Source organism: Cebidichthys violaceus, unplaced genomic scaffold (assembly GCF_023349555.1).
Source record: "Cebidichthys violaceus isolate CVI_PGR_0920_01 unplaced genomic scaffold, fCebVio1.0.p SCAF_2, whole genome shotgun sequence".
In the NCBI taxonomy this organism is placed as follows: Eukaryota; Metazoa; Chordata; class Actinopteri; order Perciformes; family Stichaeidae; genus Cebidichthys; species Cebidichthys violaceus.
Window position 1 is genome coordinate 21,534,460 of NW_027176372.1, and position 20,000 is coordinate 21,554,459.

Here is a 20,000-nt window from a genome sequence, read left to right on the forward strand (position 1 = left end):
GTCAAAGTACATAACCGCTGTCGTAGTACCTGCTACAGTAGGTGTTTCCAGGATCCACACAGACAGCACTGCTAGAGGTAAATAAGACGGCACACTGTATTATCATAGGCCTTTTATCAACCGCCTTAATGAGAAGCACATTATTAGGTATGCAAATGTAGCCTTAGCGCATACATTTTGAGTTATGGAACAACTTATCTAGAAGAATAGGAAATACTAATGTAGCAAATGTTCATTTTTAATCCACTTTAAGAGGCTAGGCTGCTTGCTTTGGCAGCCCAAAAAAAAAAAAAACTATGCTCAACAGCAATAACTCAGATTGAGATATTAGCCTGAGTCTACAATTATAAATCAAACCAAAGCAATCCCAAAGTGCCAGTCGGAGAGAAACACAAACTGCAGTAAGCACCATAAATAACAACAATGCAAACATGTTATTGACACGTGCATAATGACTTCAGAGAGGTCAGAGGTCAGGGTGAGCCACACAACCAAGTGATGGGAGGAATTTTTTTTAACAAAAAAGGAGGAAACCCCAGAGGACTGTGCATCTGCAGCCAGTATCAGGCCAGCTAAATAGTTGTTCTCCTGGATAAACAAAGACACACACACAGAGATGCTCAGCAGCCTCTGAAGCCTTCGCATAAACAACTCCTCCAAATGACTGTCGTGATGCGTCTGCATCCGTATCCTGCTTCCCCGAGATGCAGTGGAAAGCTACTGGTGCAGAGAGGGAGCGAGGGGTCCCAGTTGAGTTACAATGGCTGTACCGTTAGAAGCCACACGCTACTGTACACGCACAGTCACTGGAAACTTATTGTAGTGCTGCAAGACTTGTGGCTGCTGGAGTACTGCAGTACTCCTGGTGGTCACTTCTCCTGCAACCCCCGTGTTCTGTCTGCAGACACAGAGATGACAGCAGCGTCTCTTTATTGAAAAAAAGTTATGTTCTTGGGAGTTATTTTTTTCTTTTTTTTTTCCTGCAGACTCCTTCAGGAAACTCTCAAGGCCCCCGGGGTTTCCTCTAACCCCTGCTGGGGCGTTCTTATCCAGAGAGCTAACGTGAACTGTTACCGGTCGGCCTGTTTTTGGTTACGATACACAGCCGTGGACCTGATTTACAAAACACACACACACACACACACACACACACACACACACACACACACACACACACAAAGGGGAAGTGAGCTTGTCTTTACGTACCCTCCGACCGGCTACGAAGATCAGACATCGTTCTCCGGACGGGCGGCATCTCTCCACACACAGAGCCCGGGCGACGGCACCTGTCAAGCGGCCGCGGCTTGTTAGTTCTGCTCCCTGTGGCTGCCGCCGCTGCCGCTGCCGCTGCTGCTGCTTCTCACCGTCAAAGAATTTAAAACTGCTGCGTGTGTACTGTTAGTGAAAGATACAGACGAGTTACAACATGCATTGCCTGGTTGGGGACAGAACCGTGCCCAGGAGCCCCCGGCTTCACGGATCCCCCAGCATCCCAGTTTACACGTCGGATTATGAAGCCGATAGACGTCTTCGGTATCGCAGGAGTGGACATGGATTTACCATAAACTGACGTGAGGGGGACGGTGCCGCTTCACATTATGGACCGTACCACCTTCACCCGCAGTGGGAGGGGTGTCCGTGAACATTCTAACTCTCATTTCACTGCGGCTAGGAAATATATGTCGTGGGAAAATGTGTTTTTACGAGGATATAGGAAAAGACAAAGTGCTGGATTGTAGTCAGCAGGGTGAATAACGAGTATGACACGGATAGGTATTTAAAATTGGCCCACAGAGTGTTCGTTGGTGTGGACGCCTCCCCCCCTCTGCAGTAGATGTTGTTCACAGCTTGAAGACATAACAATAGTACACTGGGTGGGAGTTGGCTTATCACAAATGTGTCTTGTTTTAGTTTAAATTCTATTTATTAATCTACTAATAGTGATTGCAAATGTTAGCGTAGGACACCCCCTCCCGCCCTTAACAAGCATTAATATATGCTCAAATATTAACATGTAATATGTTAGAGATATGCACATGAATACGGTGTTTTGCAATATATGGCACTATACTGACTTTATTCACTTTCATTGCTTTCTTTATATGGTGATGCGTTTTGCAATATAACAAAAATGCAATGCATTTATATTTTGTACTTTATTATTAGATGTATTCCATAACACCTTGAATCCTTGAATAATATTGCAAAATGACATTTACATAGATTGATACGAAAATCATACTTTGTAAATACTTTTGTAAGTATACGTTGTGATACAACCATTATGCTGGATATATAAATATATACATATATACATTTTCTGAATGTTGTCTCATACCTTTAAACTACTGATTATTTTTGCTAATACATTGTTGTTGTTGTTGTTGTTTTATTATTATTGGTGTATTAAATGTAATATTCCTAAATAAACAGAAGCCATCAGTGACACAAAAGACATCCAAACAGAATATAGACACAACAAAACTTATATTTTGGAAATATAATATAGTCTGTGGTGTAATGCAATGGCGTGTCCAGACATGAAGTGTGTGCACACACACACACACACACACACACACACACACACACACACACACACACAAACACACACACATGTTGGAATGGCATTCATTTACCATTTCTTTCTCAACAACTCATATATAATTTAGTCATTAGAGTGTCTTACAGTTTCTTATATTCCTGTATTTTAAAGATGAATAGACCCATCACAACCCAACAGAATACACATTACATACATTATTTACATATTTCAAAAAACAGTCAAAGTATAAAGTACCAACCAAATTAAATGAAATCAGCCTTTAAGGTCCCGCCTCTGACCAGGCAGATAGCCAATCATCTTCAAGGATAGTGGAGAGGCACCTTGTTTAACTTCATAATTAAAGAGCAAAGACTAAGGCGGGAAGATTGATATCAATAATCATACTTCATCTGTATGCGAGGAGTGTGGAGAGTGGATACAATTCATCAGCTGTACAGCACAAAGGCAGTAGGACTGCACCAGCACCCCAAAATGGAAAAATAACCAGCCTGTCATCAATAGGTTCAAGAATCACCTGACCTTTGTTCATGGTGGAACATGCTCATAAGACAAATGAATCAAATGATTCTTCCTGTCCATAAACAGGGAAAACTAAACCCATAAACAAGCCAAAAATAGAATCCTGGACAGCTACTGACCACAACAATGGAATCAATCAGGTGTAAGCAAACACTAGCATCAGTCACCATGTTTTTATGTGATTATTGTCCAGAGACAAGCTCTAGAGAGACATCTCACAGTTACTCTCCTGTCACAAATCTGTTCTAACACGAAGCCTCACTTACCAAAACTAGGACACGCTTTTTTGTTTTTTTTTAAATACAAATGCAAATACAAAGAACAAAGCAGCAGCAGCAACGCCGTCTCTGCAGCGTCTGCCCGGCTGTACAGTAAATCAAAGTGTGTTCTCATTCTCACTGCAGCTGAAATGCAAATCACACCGGAGAAGCATTTGTACAGCAGCAGCACCACTGCAGTTGCCTGAGAGAACTGCAGTGTTACAGACTGTATTACACCGGCAGCATGTTTATAGTGCTGTGTGTCCTGCTTATATGTATGTTGTCTTTTTTAGTTATTGCTGCCAAACTCCTTGCATATTTTCATTTAACATGAACGTTTCGTTGGGAGTGATTAAGGCGACTTTTTGGATCCATATTCCCTGTAAAATTAAAATGTATTGTTGTGGGGATGAGAGGGAAATGAGATATATAGATGCTGGAAGGCAAATCAGAGTTAACATCTCTTTCAACAATAAGATTCAATATCTTAAGATTTAGGTATGTCCATAATAATGATAATAATAATATGTTATTTTCATTTACAGCAAAAAAAAAAAGCCTAAAACAAAAACCCAGAGAGATTGTGTAACTATTCACCACATCCCAAAATAAGACATTAACACCTGAGCATCTCTACGCCTCCCCCTGTGCCTGCTAGAGACTCATCCCTCACACAAAAAATTTCCTTTCTTTCTCCCACTCCACCTAATTCAACATCAGCTTGCCACCACGGGGATTTGGCTGGTACAGCTCCCACGGTTGCTAAGCAACAGCGACGAGAAGCCTGCCTCTTCGATTATATGTGTGTGTGTGTGTGTGTGTGTGTGTGTGTGTGTGTGTGTGTGCTGGTTTTAGTGTTTTACAGCAGATCCAGTCCAAACAATGACTCACTCAACCAGCCGTAACAATTTCTACCACTGTCAAAATCTGTGTCAATTACAAACAGAGTTTTTTTGATCAGTTTCCATTTGTTTTAATCCTTATCAGAGTGACCTGAGAATAATTCACTGATACCAGAGATCACCTTTTGTTCTTTGATACGCTGCTGCAGAGTAAATATACATGTTGGCAGGCTGTGATTGAAATACAAATACACTGACACAAGTTTACAATCGAGTCCTTTTACTTTTATTTTTGTCCACAGCATCGAACAGTACAAAATTCCCATGACCTGCAACCGTCAGTCCACTTTATTAACTCCGCTTTCGTCTCGCAATTCTCTTTTTTCATGTATCAATAAATACTGTATTTCCTCGATTTGGCTTCTTGTTACTGCTACTTGTTTACTCTTTTTTTAAAATGTTCTATTGGATGGATTGTCGTGAAAGTTTGCACTGACGGTCATGTGAATGAATCAGTAATTTGGCAGCAATGAGTTTGTAACTTCAAGTTCGAAAGAGCTCAGTGGAGTGAAGTCTGTCTCATAACTTCAATCAATCAAAACAGACCGAAAAAAACAACGATAATGAGCAAGATCCTTGAATCTCTCCTCATCCACCGGCCTTTTAAAACCCTCACGGTCACCTTCTCCACTTCCAACTATGGTGAGTTTGCAGTGTCCTTCAGAGAAAAGTCTGGCTGAATAATAAATGATGATGTTTGTAAGCCCCCTGCCTCTGCAGGAAAATACTTTGAGCCACTTTGCTTGCTGTTGAGAGAGGAAATACTAAGGAAAGAAGTAATGCAGCTTAAATCCTGCACCAGCTTACTGGATCCTATCCCAGATGCTTTTAAAAGGGTATCCAGTTGACTATAGAGGATTAGGTACCGGCTATTTCCCTTACTGATATCTATCCCATCCTGGAAACTGCTATTGTTAAACCGCTCCTGAATGTAACCTTGGTGCTTTGGTTTGAACAATGTTGTAGTATTTTGGTATTTTTCAAATTAAGATCACTTCTAAAACAGCTGGATTCATGCATTCACTGTATTTTATGGACACATTCATTTATGACCACCACAGCATTGAGGCAAAAAGGAAATGAAGATGGGATGAGACCATTTCTCCCTTTTTTGTGCTATTAGACTCAAGAATTGTCTTTGATATTCTCCAAAAAAACCACAAATGTGTTCACCGCACCCGAGGCTGCAAAACGCTTCTAAATCCATACCCTGAAAACTGTGTCTCAATCTCTTCCGGATACATCAATCCTGCGCCTTCTCACTTGAGTTATTGATTTCATCATTAATCATCGCTCCTTCTCTTAATACTGATCAAACCAGGCTGAAGGATGCAGCCCGTCAGGCCTGCAGCTGCACCCTTCATTCCTCGCCTCCAGCTCTCCAGGGAACGATTGGGGCAGCTTGACATTTTGCTGTGATTGAATTGCACTCTGCCCCCTTGTGGACGCTGATCCGTAGTCGGGGACGGGGGAGGTGGTTTGATGGCCAACCAATCACAAATGGCGAGTCCCTGCAGAGTCATTTCCCCCCTTAAACCCTGTTCTCAATAGTTTGATTAACGTGTGCAGATCTTGTCAAACCTGCACAGAGACACATTTCATGGTCCATAAGAGCCGAGAGTTGCATTAAATACCGTTTTCTCTATAGGTGTGGAGATCGGTCTTATTCTGCTTTATTACAGCGACTCAAAACATGTATTGAAAATCAGTCATGTTATGAAGTTAACATAAAAACCACGCCGGCAATCTATGACTACATCTGTTTATTCAATCTGCAGAAAATTAAAACCATTTATCACTCTGCGCCGTTTGACTTCTTCCACTCAGTCACAGCCGAGCCAGCGGACAGCAGTGAAATTAGGGAGCGTTAAAGTATTAATCTTTTGAAATTGCTTTTTTAATAGCAGTCGAGGTGGCTGGCGAGGCTACATTAGTGCTACTGATGAGGAGGGCTGAGACATAAGCTCTTCAGGTTGAATAGACTATCACCATCTCGGTGGTCGCTTGTGTCTAAATGTGCTAAAATGAGATAAAATGGCTGCTTGACTCAACATGGCGTGGGAGTGTTTCACTGAACTCTTGATAAGCACGTCCCGCCCTGTCTTTACTGGAGGTCTAAACCACTTGTTTTCACATAATATCGTATCTTTATTCATCTACAGTAAAGACTTATTCTGGAATAAAACAGCTGAAGAGGTTTTAACTGAAACTGTTTGGGGGAGGGATGATTGAGAAACAGCTCCATGATGATATGAATTAAAAAAAACTAATTAAAATGAAAATGATATGTTAAGACCATGACTGATTTATTCCAATTATAAGAACAGTATGTTCAACTGGCAGGCTGAGTCATATAAGCAGCTTTATGCAGACGCTGACTGCCAAATTCAAAACCCAGTACCAGGACTATATAATATAATATAATATAATATAGCATAACATAATATAATATAATATAATATAATACAATATAATATGATATAACATAATATAATATAGCATAAAATAACATAACATAACATAACATAACATGTGATATATTTACATCCTTGTTTATTAACCCTAACCAGGACAGTGTATGTGTGTGTGTGTGTGTGTGTGTGTGTGTGTGTGTGTGTGTGTGTGTGTGTGTGTGTGTGTGTAGGTGTGTGTGTTTGAGTGTAACCCCCCCCCCAAGGACGCACATACACACATGATACATTCCTGCCAGTGGTTTCACACTAATCCACTTATCTACAGGCACCAAGAAAAACAGAAATGCAGCAGAAATGCAGCAGAAATGCAGCAGAAATGCAGCGCAGAGGAGGAATGCTATAAGAACGCATGGATTTAAAAAGTCCAGGGTTAGAATGTTCAAAATGCTTTTTAGATATTTTCTGAGGAAGTGAATGCACTCAACATGTTTGGACCTCAAGGATACACACACACACAATGCTTTCTGGTGAGTAACAGTGAATGTAATCAGAAGCGTTGCTTGTTTACAAGAAAAACCCAACAAAACTTCCACTGAGCACCTTTAACTTTATCGCTCAACGTAAGCAAACAGGTGAGTTTTAGTCGAATGTGAAGTTAAGGACTCTATCGTTACATTTAATGGAAGAAAAAAACGGCCTAAATAAAAATCAAGACGAGGTTTAGGAAAATGAAAGTGATTAAGCCGCACTCAGCTCCTCAGTTGGTAATTTCAAAGTCTAGACAACCTAATGGCATCTAGCGTTGGCTAAGAGCAGCAATAATATACAACGACTCTTTACGGGCCACAGTTGTGATGAATAAAAGATCAATTAAACTTGGAACCAGAGTCAGGCTCATAATCTCAGGACGTAACTAAATCTTGACACTTTACACTTCCCCAGATGGATTTTCTTTAATGATCAGCAAGATGTGAGTGACACAAACAGGTGATGATATGCTGTGTGTGTGTGTGTGTGTGTGTGTGTGTGTGTGTGTGTGTGTGTGTGTGTGTGTGTGTGTGTGGCTCTTAGCTCAGGGGCCAAACAGCAGCACTCAAACAGAGTGGTGCTGTCACCGCTATGAGCCGACGCGTCACATCTCCAGGGAGCTGCTTCATCACCTGCGTCTCTATGGACACGCCGCCCTATTGTGTCACGGCGACATGTCACAATGTTCTGCTCCCTGAGGACGCCCGGCCAACACCTGCGCTCTCACACTGTGGGTGTCGGGCGGCAAGCAGTCGAGGAATATCCACTGACGTCGTGCGCATTCATGTGTTTGAAAGATGTCACAGGAAAATTGGACTTTACTTTGTCCCGTTACATTACACAGCGAATAACAATAAACACAGTTAAGATGTCATAATTAAAAAAGAATTCTACTTTGTTACTAAATTGGAGAACGAATGAGGATCTTGCACTTTTGCTGCTCTTGTCCTATTTGGACACATACTATATTCCCTTGCGTTACACTGGTAATCACATTTAAGTTAAATCTAAACATGCTAATTATTATTTATTATCAAATTAATTTGTAACAAATTCAGTTAAAAGGGCAAAAATTGTCAAAAATGTAAGAAAACTAAATTAGAAGCATCAAGCCAAAAACGTAGAAATGTAAAATGTATGGGTGCAGGAAAAATAAAGTGCATGTAGAAGAATAAAAAGACAAAAAACACAATATAATTCAAAGTTATGTGTACAAAGTTAAAACAAAACTACAACCACAGCTGTGTTTCCGTTAGTACGCGTCCATGTAGTACAGTAGCACACTGTGTACTCTATGCTTACTTGCATTGTGCATGAATTGTTGTCTGAAATCGGACACAGCTGTTGTGCTGTTGAGGAAATTATGACTGCTAACAGCTTTATCGCTCGCGGTGCCAAATAGTGGGAGAGGCGTTGTAAATTAGCATTTCACTACAAACACACTGAACACGTCACATCTGCTCTTTGTGCGCGAATAGCTGTTATAATCCTAATGCTATACCAAATAAACCCAACTAGACTAATGGCTTCTGTTGACATTGTTCAGTCTCAACAACAAAAATGGCGGATCAACTGACCAACATTGTTTGACCTGATCCCAAGAGGGAGAAATGCCTGTTTGTTTGATTAAAGCACACAAAGTCAGGCCATTAAAAGTCTTCTGTCAAAGCTTTGGTGAAAACTGTGTAAACTTTAATGAATAATTAATAGACGACTATCACTTTACTTGAGATAAGCTTGCTAGGGTTGCCATGGCAGAGATGCATGTATTATTTACTGGCAGTGTGAGTCCGACTGTAAGGCAGCTTACGGGCTCTCGGTCGTTTTTAGACCTGTTCAAACAGCGAGGATTAAACGTGGTGGTAATCCATGTGTGTGTGTGTGTGTGTGTGTGTGTGGGGGGGGGACAGACCAGTGTGCCTTAGCTGCGTGTCTACCTCCGAATGAAAAGAGAGGAGCTACACAGCGGTGGTTGTGGACCATGTAATGTGGCAGAGGGTTTGCAATGGAGGGGACGATGCTGATGGCCGGCGGACAGGAGAAGCCACAGAAGCGGGTGAGGTTCCGCGTGGCTTCGGGGAACAGCGGCCGGGTGCTGAAGGAGATGTTCAAGGATGAGGGGCCTTCAGACTCCCTGGATTCGGACTGCACCAGCAGCTCTGACGCGGAGCGGGCCAGCACCCCGTCTACCAGCGGAGAGGGACACCTGTATGGATACCTGGGCTCCGAGCTGGACGACGGCGAGTCCGAGCCGGACAACCTGCTCATGTACGCGGGGGCCACCAAGGACTGGATGTTCACCACCAAGAGGGTCAACATACTCAGCAAAAATGGCACCGTGAGAGGAGTCAAGCACAAAGTCAGCGCAGGTCAGACGCTGTTTGAAAACCTTCCCGATTCCAACAGTGTAAGTACATCTGACAGGGCCTAAAGTTTTATGTTATTGTTTGATACAAGCTAAAATATGACACCACCAGTTCCCATCAGCGTCGTCTCCGTCCTCAAGTCCAGTTACAGGTAGGAGAAACTCGAAGGCGTAAGACTGGGATAAAAGCTCACAATAGAGGACAAGCTGGCAGAGCAATTAAAGATTAATGATGCATTTCGTTAAGTGTTTCAAGAGAAACTAATCAGGTTAATGAATTCCAGCCACTTTCTAGCGTCCCTGCCGGAAGACGTGTTTTCGTATTCTGAGGTAACCCTGCGGCTCGAGTGCCGACGCTGAGGTGATGCCGAGGGTCACGTCCAAGAGGCCGCTTCTCGGCTCGGCGGCGTTCGGTGAACAAACGGCGTCACCGAAGACTCGTTAGAGCTGCTCGTCACTTTCTGAGGGGGAAGTTTAGACGCTTGTCACAGTCTGATCTTATCCAAAAGGAACAGTTTATGCATGTTTTATCATCGTAAATTTTGATTTTGACTCTCTTGCTGGATGTGGCTGTTCCGTCAGAATGAAGCTTTATTTATTTAAATAATATAGTAAGCATTGTGTGTTATTGCTATGCAGACTTTGCAACAACGTCTTTACTTTCACCCATAGCCTTCATTAAAATCATAACATGTTGATTCAAGTTTCTGTGCAGTAAAATTGATTTAAAAACTCTGTTGAAATAAATAGTAACCAGAGGCTGTCTGGAAGGGAGGATGAGCACATTTAAGAGTATAGAAAATCTAAAAAAGTGATGCGAATAATACATAAATGGTTCCAACACATTCTAATGAGATATGAAGGGATTATAAATGATAACCTCCAAACACAAGGCCGAGGAGGGGATTACGTAGTTGGCATATTTGGGATCTGCCTTGGTGAAATCCTGGCTTCACCTTGACAGACTGTTCATCATATTAAAGCACAAAGCCTCACAATTCTTAATGATGAGAAGCATTTTAAGATCCCAAAAATGTAACAGGGCTGCACAGAGAACACAACAGTAAAATCGTCTTTTTTTTAAACCTGAAATGAAAATTTCTATATTTGTGCTTCATATTTTGGTTCAGTGTTATTTTGATTAAATGTGACTTTTTTGATCGTAAACCTAGAAGAGTTCCCCGTAAGAAGAGCCTAGCATCATGACTGTGTTCAAAACCGTTCAAGAACAGGAGTTTGTCATTTTCAGCATGTGGGTCACCTTGCCTCACAATTAGAAAAGTGGTGCCAGATATAAGAAATGTTCCTTTAACACCACAAGAGTGGAAATATCATCATATAGAGTGAAGCTGATATCTCATGCACATATACTGAAATTTGACATCTTTATTTGTTCCAGCTGGGAGGCATGGTTTCATCTCTGCATAGTACATTTGATCTTTTGGAATTTTGTATCACTGCATTAAGGATTTTTATTTTCTCGCTTCCTCTTAGTTGGAGTTAGCTCTTGAATTTGGCCGAATAGTGATCTACACTACCAGTTTCCGTGTGGTGAGGACAACATTCGAGCGCTGCGAGCTGGTCCGGAAGATCTTCCAGAACCACAGGGTGAAGTTCGTGGAGAAGAACATCGCCCTGGACAGCGAGTACGGGAAGGAGCTGGAGGAGCGGTGCAAACGGGTGGGAGAACCTCCCTCGCTACCTGTGGTGTTCATTGAAGGACACTACCTCGGGGTCAGCTCCAACTCTCAACTCCTGTCTAATGACATCTGAGGTCGACATCTCGCACGTTCACACACCGAGCTCACTGAATATTGACATTATGTTTTTCAGGGTGCTGAGAAAATTCTAGGCATGAATGAATCAGGAGAGCTTCAAGATCTGCTGATGAAAATCGAGGTTTGTTTTCACAGTGTTTGCATTGACAATAAATAATTGATGGCAGTAAAAACAGAAGATTTTCCTGTGAATCGGGTTCAGTCGGCCGCTTGATTTGACACGAGGTGTTCAATTGATCACGCGTATGTTAAAGCATTAAAGCATAAGATAGCGCCATAAAGTCATGATGAATTAACGCTTTGTGTTTGCCTGAGGTCACCGAGATGAACACTGTGCGAGCAGGAGCAGTCATTTCCCCTCACCGGTCGTGTCATCAATAAAACATGAGCGAACTGCAATGTAAAAGATGCGTGCACATCAATAAGCGGCCATCAATAATGGAGGGCGTGTTATTGATTCTGCCTCCAACACGTTTGTCCGAACACACCGACGCTTTAGCTCACCGCCGACGTTCTGCAACAGACCGAGGTTCTGTAAAGCATTTCTGCTTTCTCGCTGAGCTGCAGCCCCGTCTGTCACACGAGCACTGGCCTTTTCTCCGGGCCTCGGTTGTAATTTGGACCCAACGAGAGTCTTCGTAAGCGAATGCAAAGCAGTGTTATGACATTTAAGTCATGCATTCCAGTCTCTGCGGGCTATTAAAAAAAAAAAAAAGAAGCATGCAGCTCTGAAAGGTCATGCATACGCTAATCAGTCCAGAACTGGCCTGCAACGCGGCTTTATTGTGTGTTTACATCTGCAGAGTTTGGAAGTTGTGATTCGAGGTATAGTTGCACATTTTGGGAAATATGTGGATTTCTTTTTTAAATAGCAGCAATGGTGCCTTTGCAGCCATCTGCAGACAGTTTGTTGTATTTCTTCTTTTAAACAACTTGGAGATATCGTCGCTGTCTGAAATCCCCAATATTGTCGACTCGGAATTACAACCCGGAGGACGACGTGAACTGTTCTACCGACTAGATTGCTCGTAATTATTGCCTAAATGATCGGATGTAACCACGGCATTTGTGCCAGACTTTAGTTGGGGGCAGTGACTCACTGCTGCACCCGGCCAAGAAATACTCTGGCACATTACTCCTCTTAAAAACCTCCACTTGTTGTTTTTAAGGTTCTTTTATTGTACGGATAAAACAAATGATATATGACGTGTTGATGAGTGAGCTTTGGAGGTGTTGGTACGTGGATTTTTCTAACTTTGGAACAGAGTCAGACTAAGTGTTTTCCTGTTTCCAGTCTTTATGCTAAGCTAAGCTAACGTAGCAGCGTTACTCTAACGCTAAACCAAAAAGAGTATTTCCCCAAATATCAGATTATTGCTTTAAAGTTTAAAGTCGGTCATTTGTGCCAAATTAAGCTCAGTTAATATGTTGTATCTGCAGAAATGTGGCTTTAGGAAGATAAAGAAGCCGAAAATGTAGACATTTGAGATATTTATCTGGAATGTAAATATGTATCTATCCATGCATCTAGAGGGTACAGCAGCCCCAGACGTGCCAGACCTGTGGGGGCTTTGCCTTCATCCCGTGCCCAATGTGCCATGGCAGCAAGATGTCCGTGTTTCGCAACTGCTTCACGGATTCCTTCAAAGCCCTCAAGTGCACTTCCTGCAACGAGAATGGCCTGCAGCCCTGCGAGAGCTGCAGCCGCTGAGGATGTTCCGTGCCTGACCCCACATCCTTTACGCAGGACCTTCAGCTGGACTGTAACACAGGCAGTGACACGAAACACAGCAGGACTCTTCCTCCATGGCCATTGTTAGCAAAGAAAAAATACATTTGTAATAAAAATCTGTGACTTTGTGGAGCTGGTGTTGCTGGTCTCTATAATTCACGACAAGAATGTGTTACTATTTTATGAGCTTGTTGCAAAAATCCTCATCGATAGGTTTCCGCAAACACGTCTGCCTAACAAGGAGCCGTGAACTAGTTTCACCCGAGGTAAACTTAAGCTCGTTATTCAGTGAGTGAGGAGGCTCCTTCGTTAGCAATGCTCTCGTTACTAATCCCATATCAGACGGAGTTAAGGGTGAAGGAGACACGGGACAGAGAGGGAAAGTAGAAGGGCTCAGTTTGCATGGAACTTGACCTTTGTTCACGATGGAGCACCAAACATCACTCCAAACCTCGCATAAAACTCTCAACGTGTAAGATTGGTTTTAAGTGTGCGAGGTGTAATAAACTAGTGAATGAAAAAGACACATTTAAATAAATCAAGGGAATCAAACACATTCAAACCTTTTAATGGCACATAATGTATTTCTGCTACATAGATCTGAAACAATAGGTTGATTGAAAAAAAAAGAGGTAATTATAATAATAATCGATTAATCGTTGAAGTCATTTTTCCAGTAAAAATAAATCAGTTTCAGCTTCTCAGCTGTGAGGATTTGCTGATTTTCTTTGTCTCTTGTTTGTGATGTAAACTGAATATCTCCACACAAAAAAAAGACATTTGAAGATGTCACATTTTGGGCAATTTGTAAATGTGAGGAATTTGATTTTTTTCTGAGATTTTATAGACCAAGCGATTAATCGATAATGAAAATCATCGTCGGTTGCAGTCCTAGCTCTACACTCATGTTCCCCAAACAACAACCTTTTCAGAAGAAACCCCAGTTTTTGCCTCTTCTGTTAAAAAAAAAAAAAACTGTTGTTATCCTGCAGCAAAATTGAAACTTTTCTTTCATCAAAGACGGTTCTGGAACGATTCTGGAAATAGCTTCAGAACAGCAGCAGGTTTTCAAAAGATTTTAATAGGAAAAATGGAGACGCTCAGCCTCAGAGTACAGATGGGTTCACCCAGAAGCAGCATGCGATGAGACTAATTGGTTCAATAATGTATTGGCTGCAAAGGGATTTAGGTTTGCATTGAATAATTCAACCCAGAGAGAAGTCCATGTGCTCCAGTTTGCTTCAACCTCACAACAACAACAACAACAACAACAAAAAGAGCAATGCATTTCATGTTTTTTGACGACATCGGCATGACAAAAAATCAAGACAAAATCACTCAAATCACCCCCACGATCCTCACACGCAATCCTCGCCGTTCAGTGTTTTTTCACAGATGATGTCATTTGTTGGCTGCCATCCAAAGGGTCAGAGAAACGCAGCGCGCGAGCAGCTCAGCTCTCTATGCTGTCATAGCCCTGTACAATGCTGCTTGAACATGATTAGACAAGGCAGCACTGTAAAGAGGCTAAAAGCGTAGAGCAGTGGTGGTGGTGATGGTGGTGGTGGTGGTGGTGGTGATCATCCGCCATGAAGACCTTTGCTGCCATCAAACACTACCTGGCTCCTTCTAGATGCTCCTGCACCTGTGATTGAAACAGCAACAAAAATCGATTATTTAGGAGGAAAAAAAAAATAGGAAACAAACGGTGCGTAAAGGAAGAAGAAGGAGAAAAAAAAGGGTTGATGATGGTTTTCTGCATGGCTAATGGGAGATGATTACATCCCTGCACACAATCTCATTTCTTTAATTCAATTCCGCACCGAGTAGTAATGGGGTTTGGGTTTTTGTAACCGCAGGCTTGTGGTGTGATGAAAGGGGGGGGAGGTTGCATGAAAATCTGAGACCCCAAACTGTGCAGGTTTACTGCGCCCCCTTCTGTGGGCTGCCGGAGACGAAAAACATATCAAGAGAAGGATGCATCGAATAATTATCACACAAAAAAAACAACCACATCTGCTTCCCATCCGCTCCCAAAACAAAAGCGATGAATAATACTGACAGTGACGATGTGATGTGCGGAAGGATTGAAGATGTGTGTGGTGATCTCCAGACGCGAGGCGCGTCTCGAAGCATGTTTTTATATAATAATAATAATAATAATAATAATAATAATAATAATAATAATAATGAGCCTAATCAGCCTGAGGATCTGCTTCTTCTTCTTCTTCTTCTTCTTCCTTTTCTTTTTTTAAATCAACGTGCACACGCGACCATTTCTTTCTCTGCGGAGGGGAGACATGAAAAAGGAAACAAGATGGGCAGCGGCTCTGGCACAAGTGATCTTGGGAATGGTATGATGAGACATGACACCGATATGCGCGCAACACCCCAAAATGTGAAGACAACATTCAACGGTCTAAAAACCTGCAATGGCGTTTGTCCGCATTGTCTCCGCTCTCCGGGCTCGGCGAGATATTATTTCAGTCGAGTAGTCTAGCGTGGGTCCAGCCGCGATGCTTGTGCGTAATGTTTTGAACGGTCGGTCAATGCGCAGACTGGTTGGAAATGATGTTTTTATTGACGTCAGCGTACAGGCTATAGTCCCCCCCACCCCTCCCCTCCCCTCCCCTCCATCCTCCTCCCTTCTCTCTCTCATCCACACAACTGCACCATCTAATGGACTTGGGTTTACATTCCAGTCAACCATCTGAGCTTTAAACAGGAAGTAAGCCTTCAATCAAAGAAGAAAGGAGCGGTGTTCCTCTCCCCCTGTTCCAGATGCGTTCAGGGCTTCTTTGGATGCATCATAAAGAGTCATTGTTTTTTTTGGGGTAAACAATCCAGATACAAGACCTGTTGAGGAGCGTTGAGCTCCGTAGTGTTGCTCACATGAAGCAGTTCATGACATGAAATCCGACACACGAGACAGAAAAATGAAAGCAAAATTATTTAATAAATTATTTCAAATTTATTCCAACTCCTTCAGCAGCAGCAGCAACATCGTTACAACCAACAAAGGGGGGGGGGGGGGGGGGGGGATATTATTACACTATTAACACCTTCAAAAATATATATCCAACCTCCCAACCCCACCACCCCCTCCTCCTCCTCCTCCTCCTGGAGCAAAGTAACATGTTTCACAGGCAGGTGTGCTCCAGCTGTGGCTGACTAAACGAAATGCAGAATGAAAACCAAAAAGCGCAGTTTGACACGGATTATTCAGCAGAAACAGCGAGTCGGAGATAATTCACTTGATAATTTGATACACACACACTGTACAGGCTGACATCCTGACTGATTAAAAACCAGGTTGAGAGGGGGGGGCGGGCGGGGGGGCTGGTCCAAAACGTCATCATGGACCCACTTATTTACACCGGGGGCGCTTGCATCGTCATCTTTGGATCAGTACAATCAGTCACCTGCTGATCAGCTGCCAGACCTCACAAGACAAAGTTACTAAATTTGGAGAACAAACATCAGAGTTTGGAGTGTGAAGCCGGCAGAGAGAGAGAGCTGTGAAGAGAGAGAGAGAGAAAAAGAGAGAGAGAGAGAGAGAGAGAGAGAGAGGGGGGGGGGGGGCACTTTGTATAAAGAGCAACATGTTCAATAAAATGGTAAATTAATATATTTGTTAGTTAGACTTTCAACAAGTCTATGTATTGACTTTACAGGACAACACCCTGTTTTCTAATATCTATTTTTTGTTTTGTTGCATAAGCTGATGCTCATTAGCGCTACTGCATCCGTTCACTCTTCAACTCCAGCATACAATCAAATGAAAAGTCTTAATAACACCTTTTAATTCAGGTTTTGTTTTTTTTACCCTGTAATAGAAATAAAATCTATTCATCACAAACTGTTAGAAGAGGACCTGCAGCAGCTTCTTCACTTCCTCCGTTACAACTTTAAAAGAAGAAACATCTAGTTTGTCTAGCAGTTAAATCTGGTTCGAATACGTAGCTCTCGGGTCTCCTTCGTACCGACGGAGGAAACTCCGTCACTGCGGTTCAAGCGTCACATTAAAGTAAAAGTACACGTCTAGTAAATGATACTGGTCCTGTCTTATCGTCAACCCAAACCCAAAACACATTCATGCAGGAATGCGAGTTCAAAACGACCCCGAGACTAAACCGTCACGTACGTTTGTGACCAGAGATTTTGTAATTCCTCTTACAATTCCAGGCGACTAACGACGGTTCTTAAACGTCTTCAGCCAGAAACGCTCACACCTGAATGTGAAAGCGGATCTCTGGCAGGTCGGAAAAATTCTCGGCTAACTGAAGTTAAAGCGAAAGATCGTCGCCCCCCCGAAACGCTGTCCTCCACTACGGCTGTGGACTATTCTACAGTAAGACTTGATGAGTTGTGCAGAGGCGGAGGTTTGTTTTGGTGGTGGTCGGGTCGGGAGGCAGATAGCGGAGGCGGGGCTGGACCCTCCTCCCGTCTTTCCCTCTTCTTTTTTTTTTTTTACAGCAGGAGGTTCCCTCGGCTCGTCATTATAGGATCTCCAAGTCTACATGACGAACCTCCGGGTTACGTTGCTGCGGAGGAACAAAACACGGTTACACACACACACACACACACACACACACACACACACACACACATCTGCTGCGCAAATAAACCCCAGTAAACAGCTATAAGAACACCATCTGGAGTTACAACGTTCGAGAACCTTGAGTTCTTTCTCCAAGCGGTCCACCTCGGCCCCCAGAGTGTCGATGATGTTCTCCCCGTGTTTCAGCATGAAGCTCTCCAGCTCCTCGGGGGTCTTCACCTGCTGAATCTCCTGCAGACACACAAAAGCAGACACACGTAACTTTAGTAAGATAAAAGGTAAGCAGAAGCACGTTGGATACAGCAGGAGACAAAAACATCACATATTTTAAAACGGAACCAAACGAGAAACGTCTGCACGCTACAAGATCATCTGGAGAGTTCCTATTGTGACCTGCTGTGGGTAATGTATTCAAAATAATGATTGTACTTTGTATACTGTAACTAAAACTGTGCATGTTTTTAATAAAGGTTTCTCACAATGTGTCAGGAAGGCAGCAGGGAAGCAACTAAGCCGTCCAAATGATCAGTTTCTGTTAGTGTCGTACATCACGGTGATGAAAAGTAGAGACCAAAACTTAAAAGCAGCGTTTTAAAAGACCACGTGAACTCACATTGAGGATTTGGTCGATGTCTTGTTTTTCCAGATAGGACCGCGTCACCACGCGGCCGTCAAAGTCAACCTCGGCCTTGAAGCGCACTTTGCTCAATCCCAGATCGGTGGCCTTCACGTCGTGGATGGCTCTGCTCAAAATAAAATAAAATAATCATACTTCAACATGTGAATGACGTACAAACCGGTTCAAAGACCACAACGTTTATTTCTTAAAGTAAAGTGTGTCACTGTTCATGCTGTGACTGAGGCTTCAAACTGGATCACAGTGTACAGCTGGCCCTGAAGACGGTTGCATGTAAAGACTAGTAAATACCAGAAGGTCTATTTAAAGCCAGAGTGTTGTCCGTCAACATCAGTATGTTATATATATATATTCACAGCCGTGTGTGTGTGTGTGTGTGTTCTCATTAGCTGACCTCACTGCGGGGTCGTTCTCCAGGAACTCGGTAAGCTTCTGCACGCGCTCGGGCTGTATGGAGCGACCCAGCAGAGCCTCGGTGTTGGTGTAGATGAGGAAGGCCGAGACGCTGCCCAGCAACGTGCCAACGCCGAGGGAGCCCAGGCTGTCGTAGTGAGGGTTACCTGGGAGGACACGGGCCGAGAGGACAAAAGGGAAGGACAGAGAATCTGGATCACTGCCCACATTGGCAGCGGAGACTTGGGACAATAGAACAGATTGGATCCGAATGACTCCGACAATCCAACATTGTCTCCAGGGCCTCTGTGTTTACCTGTGAGTGAGGTGAGCCCCATGCAGCTGGCAGCCATGATGACTCCTAACACAGCAGCAGTATCCTCCAGCAGCACCACGTTAGTGCTGGGGTCTCGACTCTGCATTACTGCACACAGGAAGAAAAACAACAACAACAATAATAACACAAGACCACATTTACACCGGAAGCTTCCAAGCAGCATTCCACCAATTTGGGATTTATCTACATGACATTTACATTTGTTGTCAGATATGCTCTTTGGTAGCATGATGGCTGATTCGATTTCCTTCACAATATGCAAATGAACTTGTCCTGAAGGACGCAGTCTGTGTGCAATGACAGAAAACACCTGGTTTCATTTAACTACAGAGGTACAGATGGATCCATATTAGTAACAGTAACTTTATTACATTTGGTTATTCTGTGCACAAGACATCTATTGTCCAAGTAGAGTTTCTTCCATTTTTTTTACCCGTTACATTGTTTTTCTTAAGGATTTGGGCAGAGAAGGGTTAAGTGAACTGCTGTCTGAGCTCTACAGAGCCATTGTAATGCAAGGTGCATCATCCATCATTAACACGTATTTCAGTTGTACATACCATATTCATAGAAGGACACTCCATGTAGTTGGGCGCTCCTCTTTATCTCATTGACAGCGACTAGTAACGTTGCTGAGAAACAAAAATACAAAGAGATGTTTCAGTACAAAACGCTACGTGAAGTCAAAATGTCCTCATAGATCTGGAGCTTCATGTTGATCACATACCTCCTTCAGACACCAGAGAGCCCGCCAAGATACAGTAGGCCTGAAACAGAAACACGTGACGTGTTGGATCATTACCCTTTATATATATATATACACATCTGATACCATACAGTGGGTCAAAACAGACTCTCACCCATAGCAAAGACTCGATGGGCGCTGGGTGCAGCAATCCCATGATGCCATGGTACCAGGAGAGGCCGGCTCCCATCATAAAGATACCCACTCCACTGATGAGGGAGGCAATGTAGCGCATGTTGGTGAAGCCATACCTGGAGAAGACAGAA

The 20,000-nt window shown here is 42.9% G+C and overlaps 2 protein-coding genes and 1 long non-coding RNA gene across 4 annotated transcripts in view; 1 reads left to right on the plus strand and 2 right to left on the minus strand.

Moving 5' to 3' along the window:
• Positions 1-99: 99 nt before the first annotated feature.
• On the minus strand, positions 100-1,643 carry LOC137875997 (uncharacterized). The gene is made up of 2 exons (XR_011103409.1): positions 1,207-1,643; positions 100-898 (listed from the first exon to the last, which is right to left on the minus strand). It is a non-coding gene; the product is annotated as an uncharacterized lncRNA (long non-coding RNA).
• A 7,548-nt stretch (positions 1,644-9,191) lies between these two features.
• grxcr1a (glutaredoxin and cysteine rich domain containing 1 a) lies at positions 9,192-13,059 on the plus strand. The gene is made up of 4 exons (XM_068715522.1): positions 9,192-9,593; positions 11,046-11,285; positions 11,385-11,450; positions 12,861-13,059. The coding sequence occupies exons 1-4, from the start codon at positions 9,192-9,194 to the stop codon at positions 13,038-13,040; spliced, it is 888 nt and encodes a 295-aa protein (XP_068571623.1). The 3' UTR covers positions 13,041-13,059.
• Positions 13,060-16,103: 3,044 nt separating this feature from the next.
• Positions 16,104-20,000, minus strand: part of slc30a9 (solute carrier family 30 member 9) — an 8,061-nt gene continuing 4,164 nt past the window's right edge. For both annotated transcript variants that reach the window (XM_068715158.1, XM_068715159.1), the window contains 8 exons: positions 19,850-19,985; positions 19,717-19,756; positions 19,550-19,621; positions 18,969-19,076; positions 18,654-18,819; positions 18,236-18,365; positions 17,740-17,853; positions 16,104-17,605 (listed from right to left, as the gene is read on the minus strand). In XM_068715158.1, coding sequence (XP_068571259.1) covers positions 17,561-17,605; positions 17,740-17,853; positions 18,236-18,365; positions 18,654-18,819; positions 18,969-19,076; positions 19,550-19,621; positions 19,717-19,756; positions 19,850-19,985 — 811 coding nt within the window. In that variant the 3' untranslated portion in view covers positions 16,104-17,560. The remainder of the gene's footprint in view (positions 17,606-17,739; positions 17,854-18,235; positions 18,366-18,653; positions 18,820-18,968; positions 19,077-19,549; positions 19,622-19,716; positions 19,757-19,849; positions 19,986-20,000) is intronic.

Bases quoted from the DNA above. Each gene is read 5' to 3' on its own strand.
- grxcr1a (XM_068715522.1), top strand. From the start codon at position 9,192: ATGGAGGGGACGATGCTGATGGCCGGCGGACAGGAGAAGCCACAGAAG. The intron at 9,594-11,045 runs GTAAGTACATCT...GCTTCCTCTTAG, and splicing joins ACCTTCCCGATTCCAACAGT to TTGGAGTTAGCTCTTGAATT. The intron at 11,451-12,860 runs GTTTGTTTTCAC...CCATGCATCTAG, and splicing joins ATCTGCTGATGAAAATCGAG to AGGGTACAGCAGCCCCAGAC.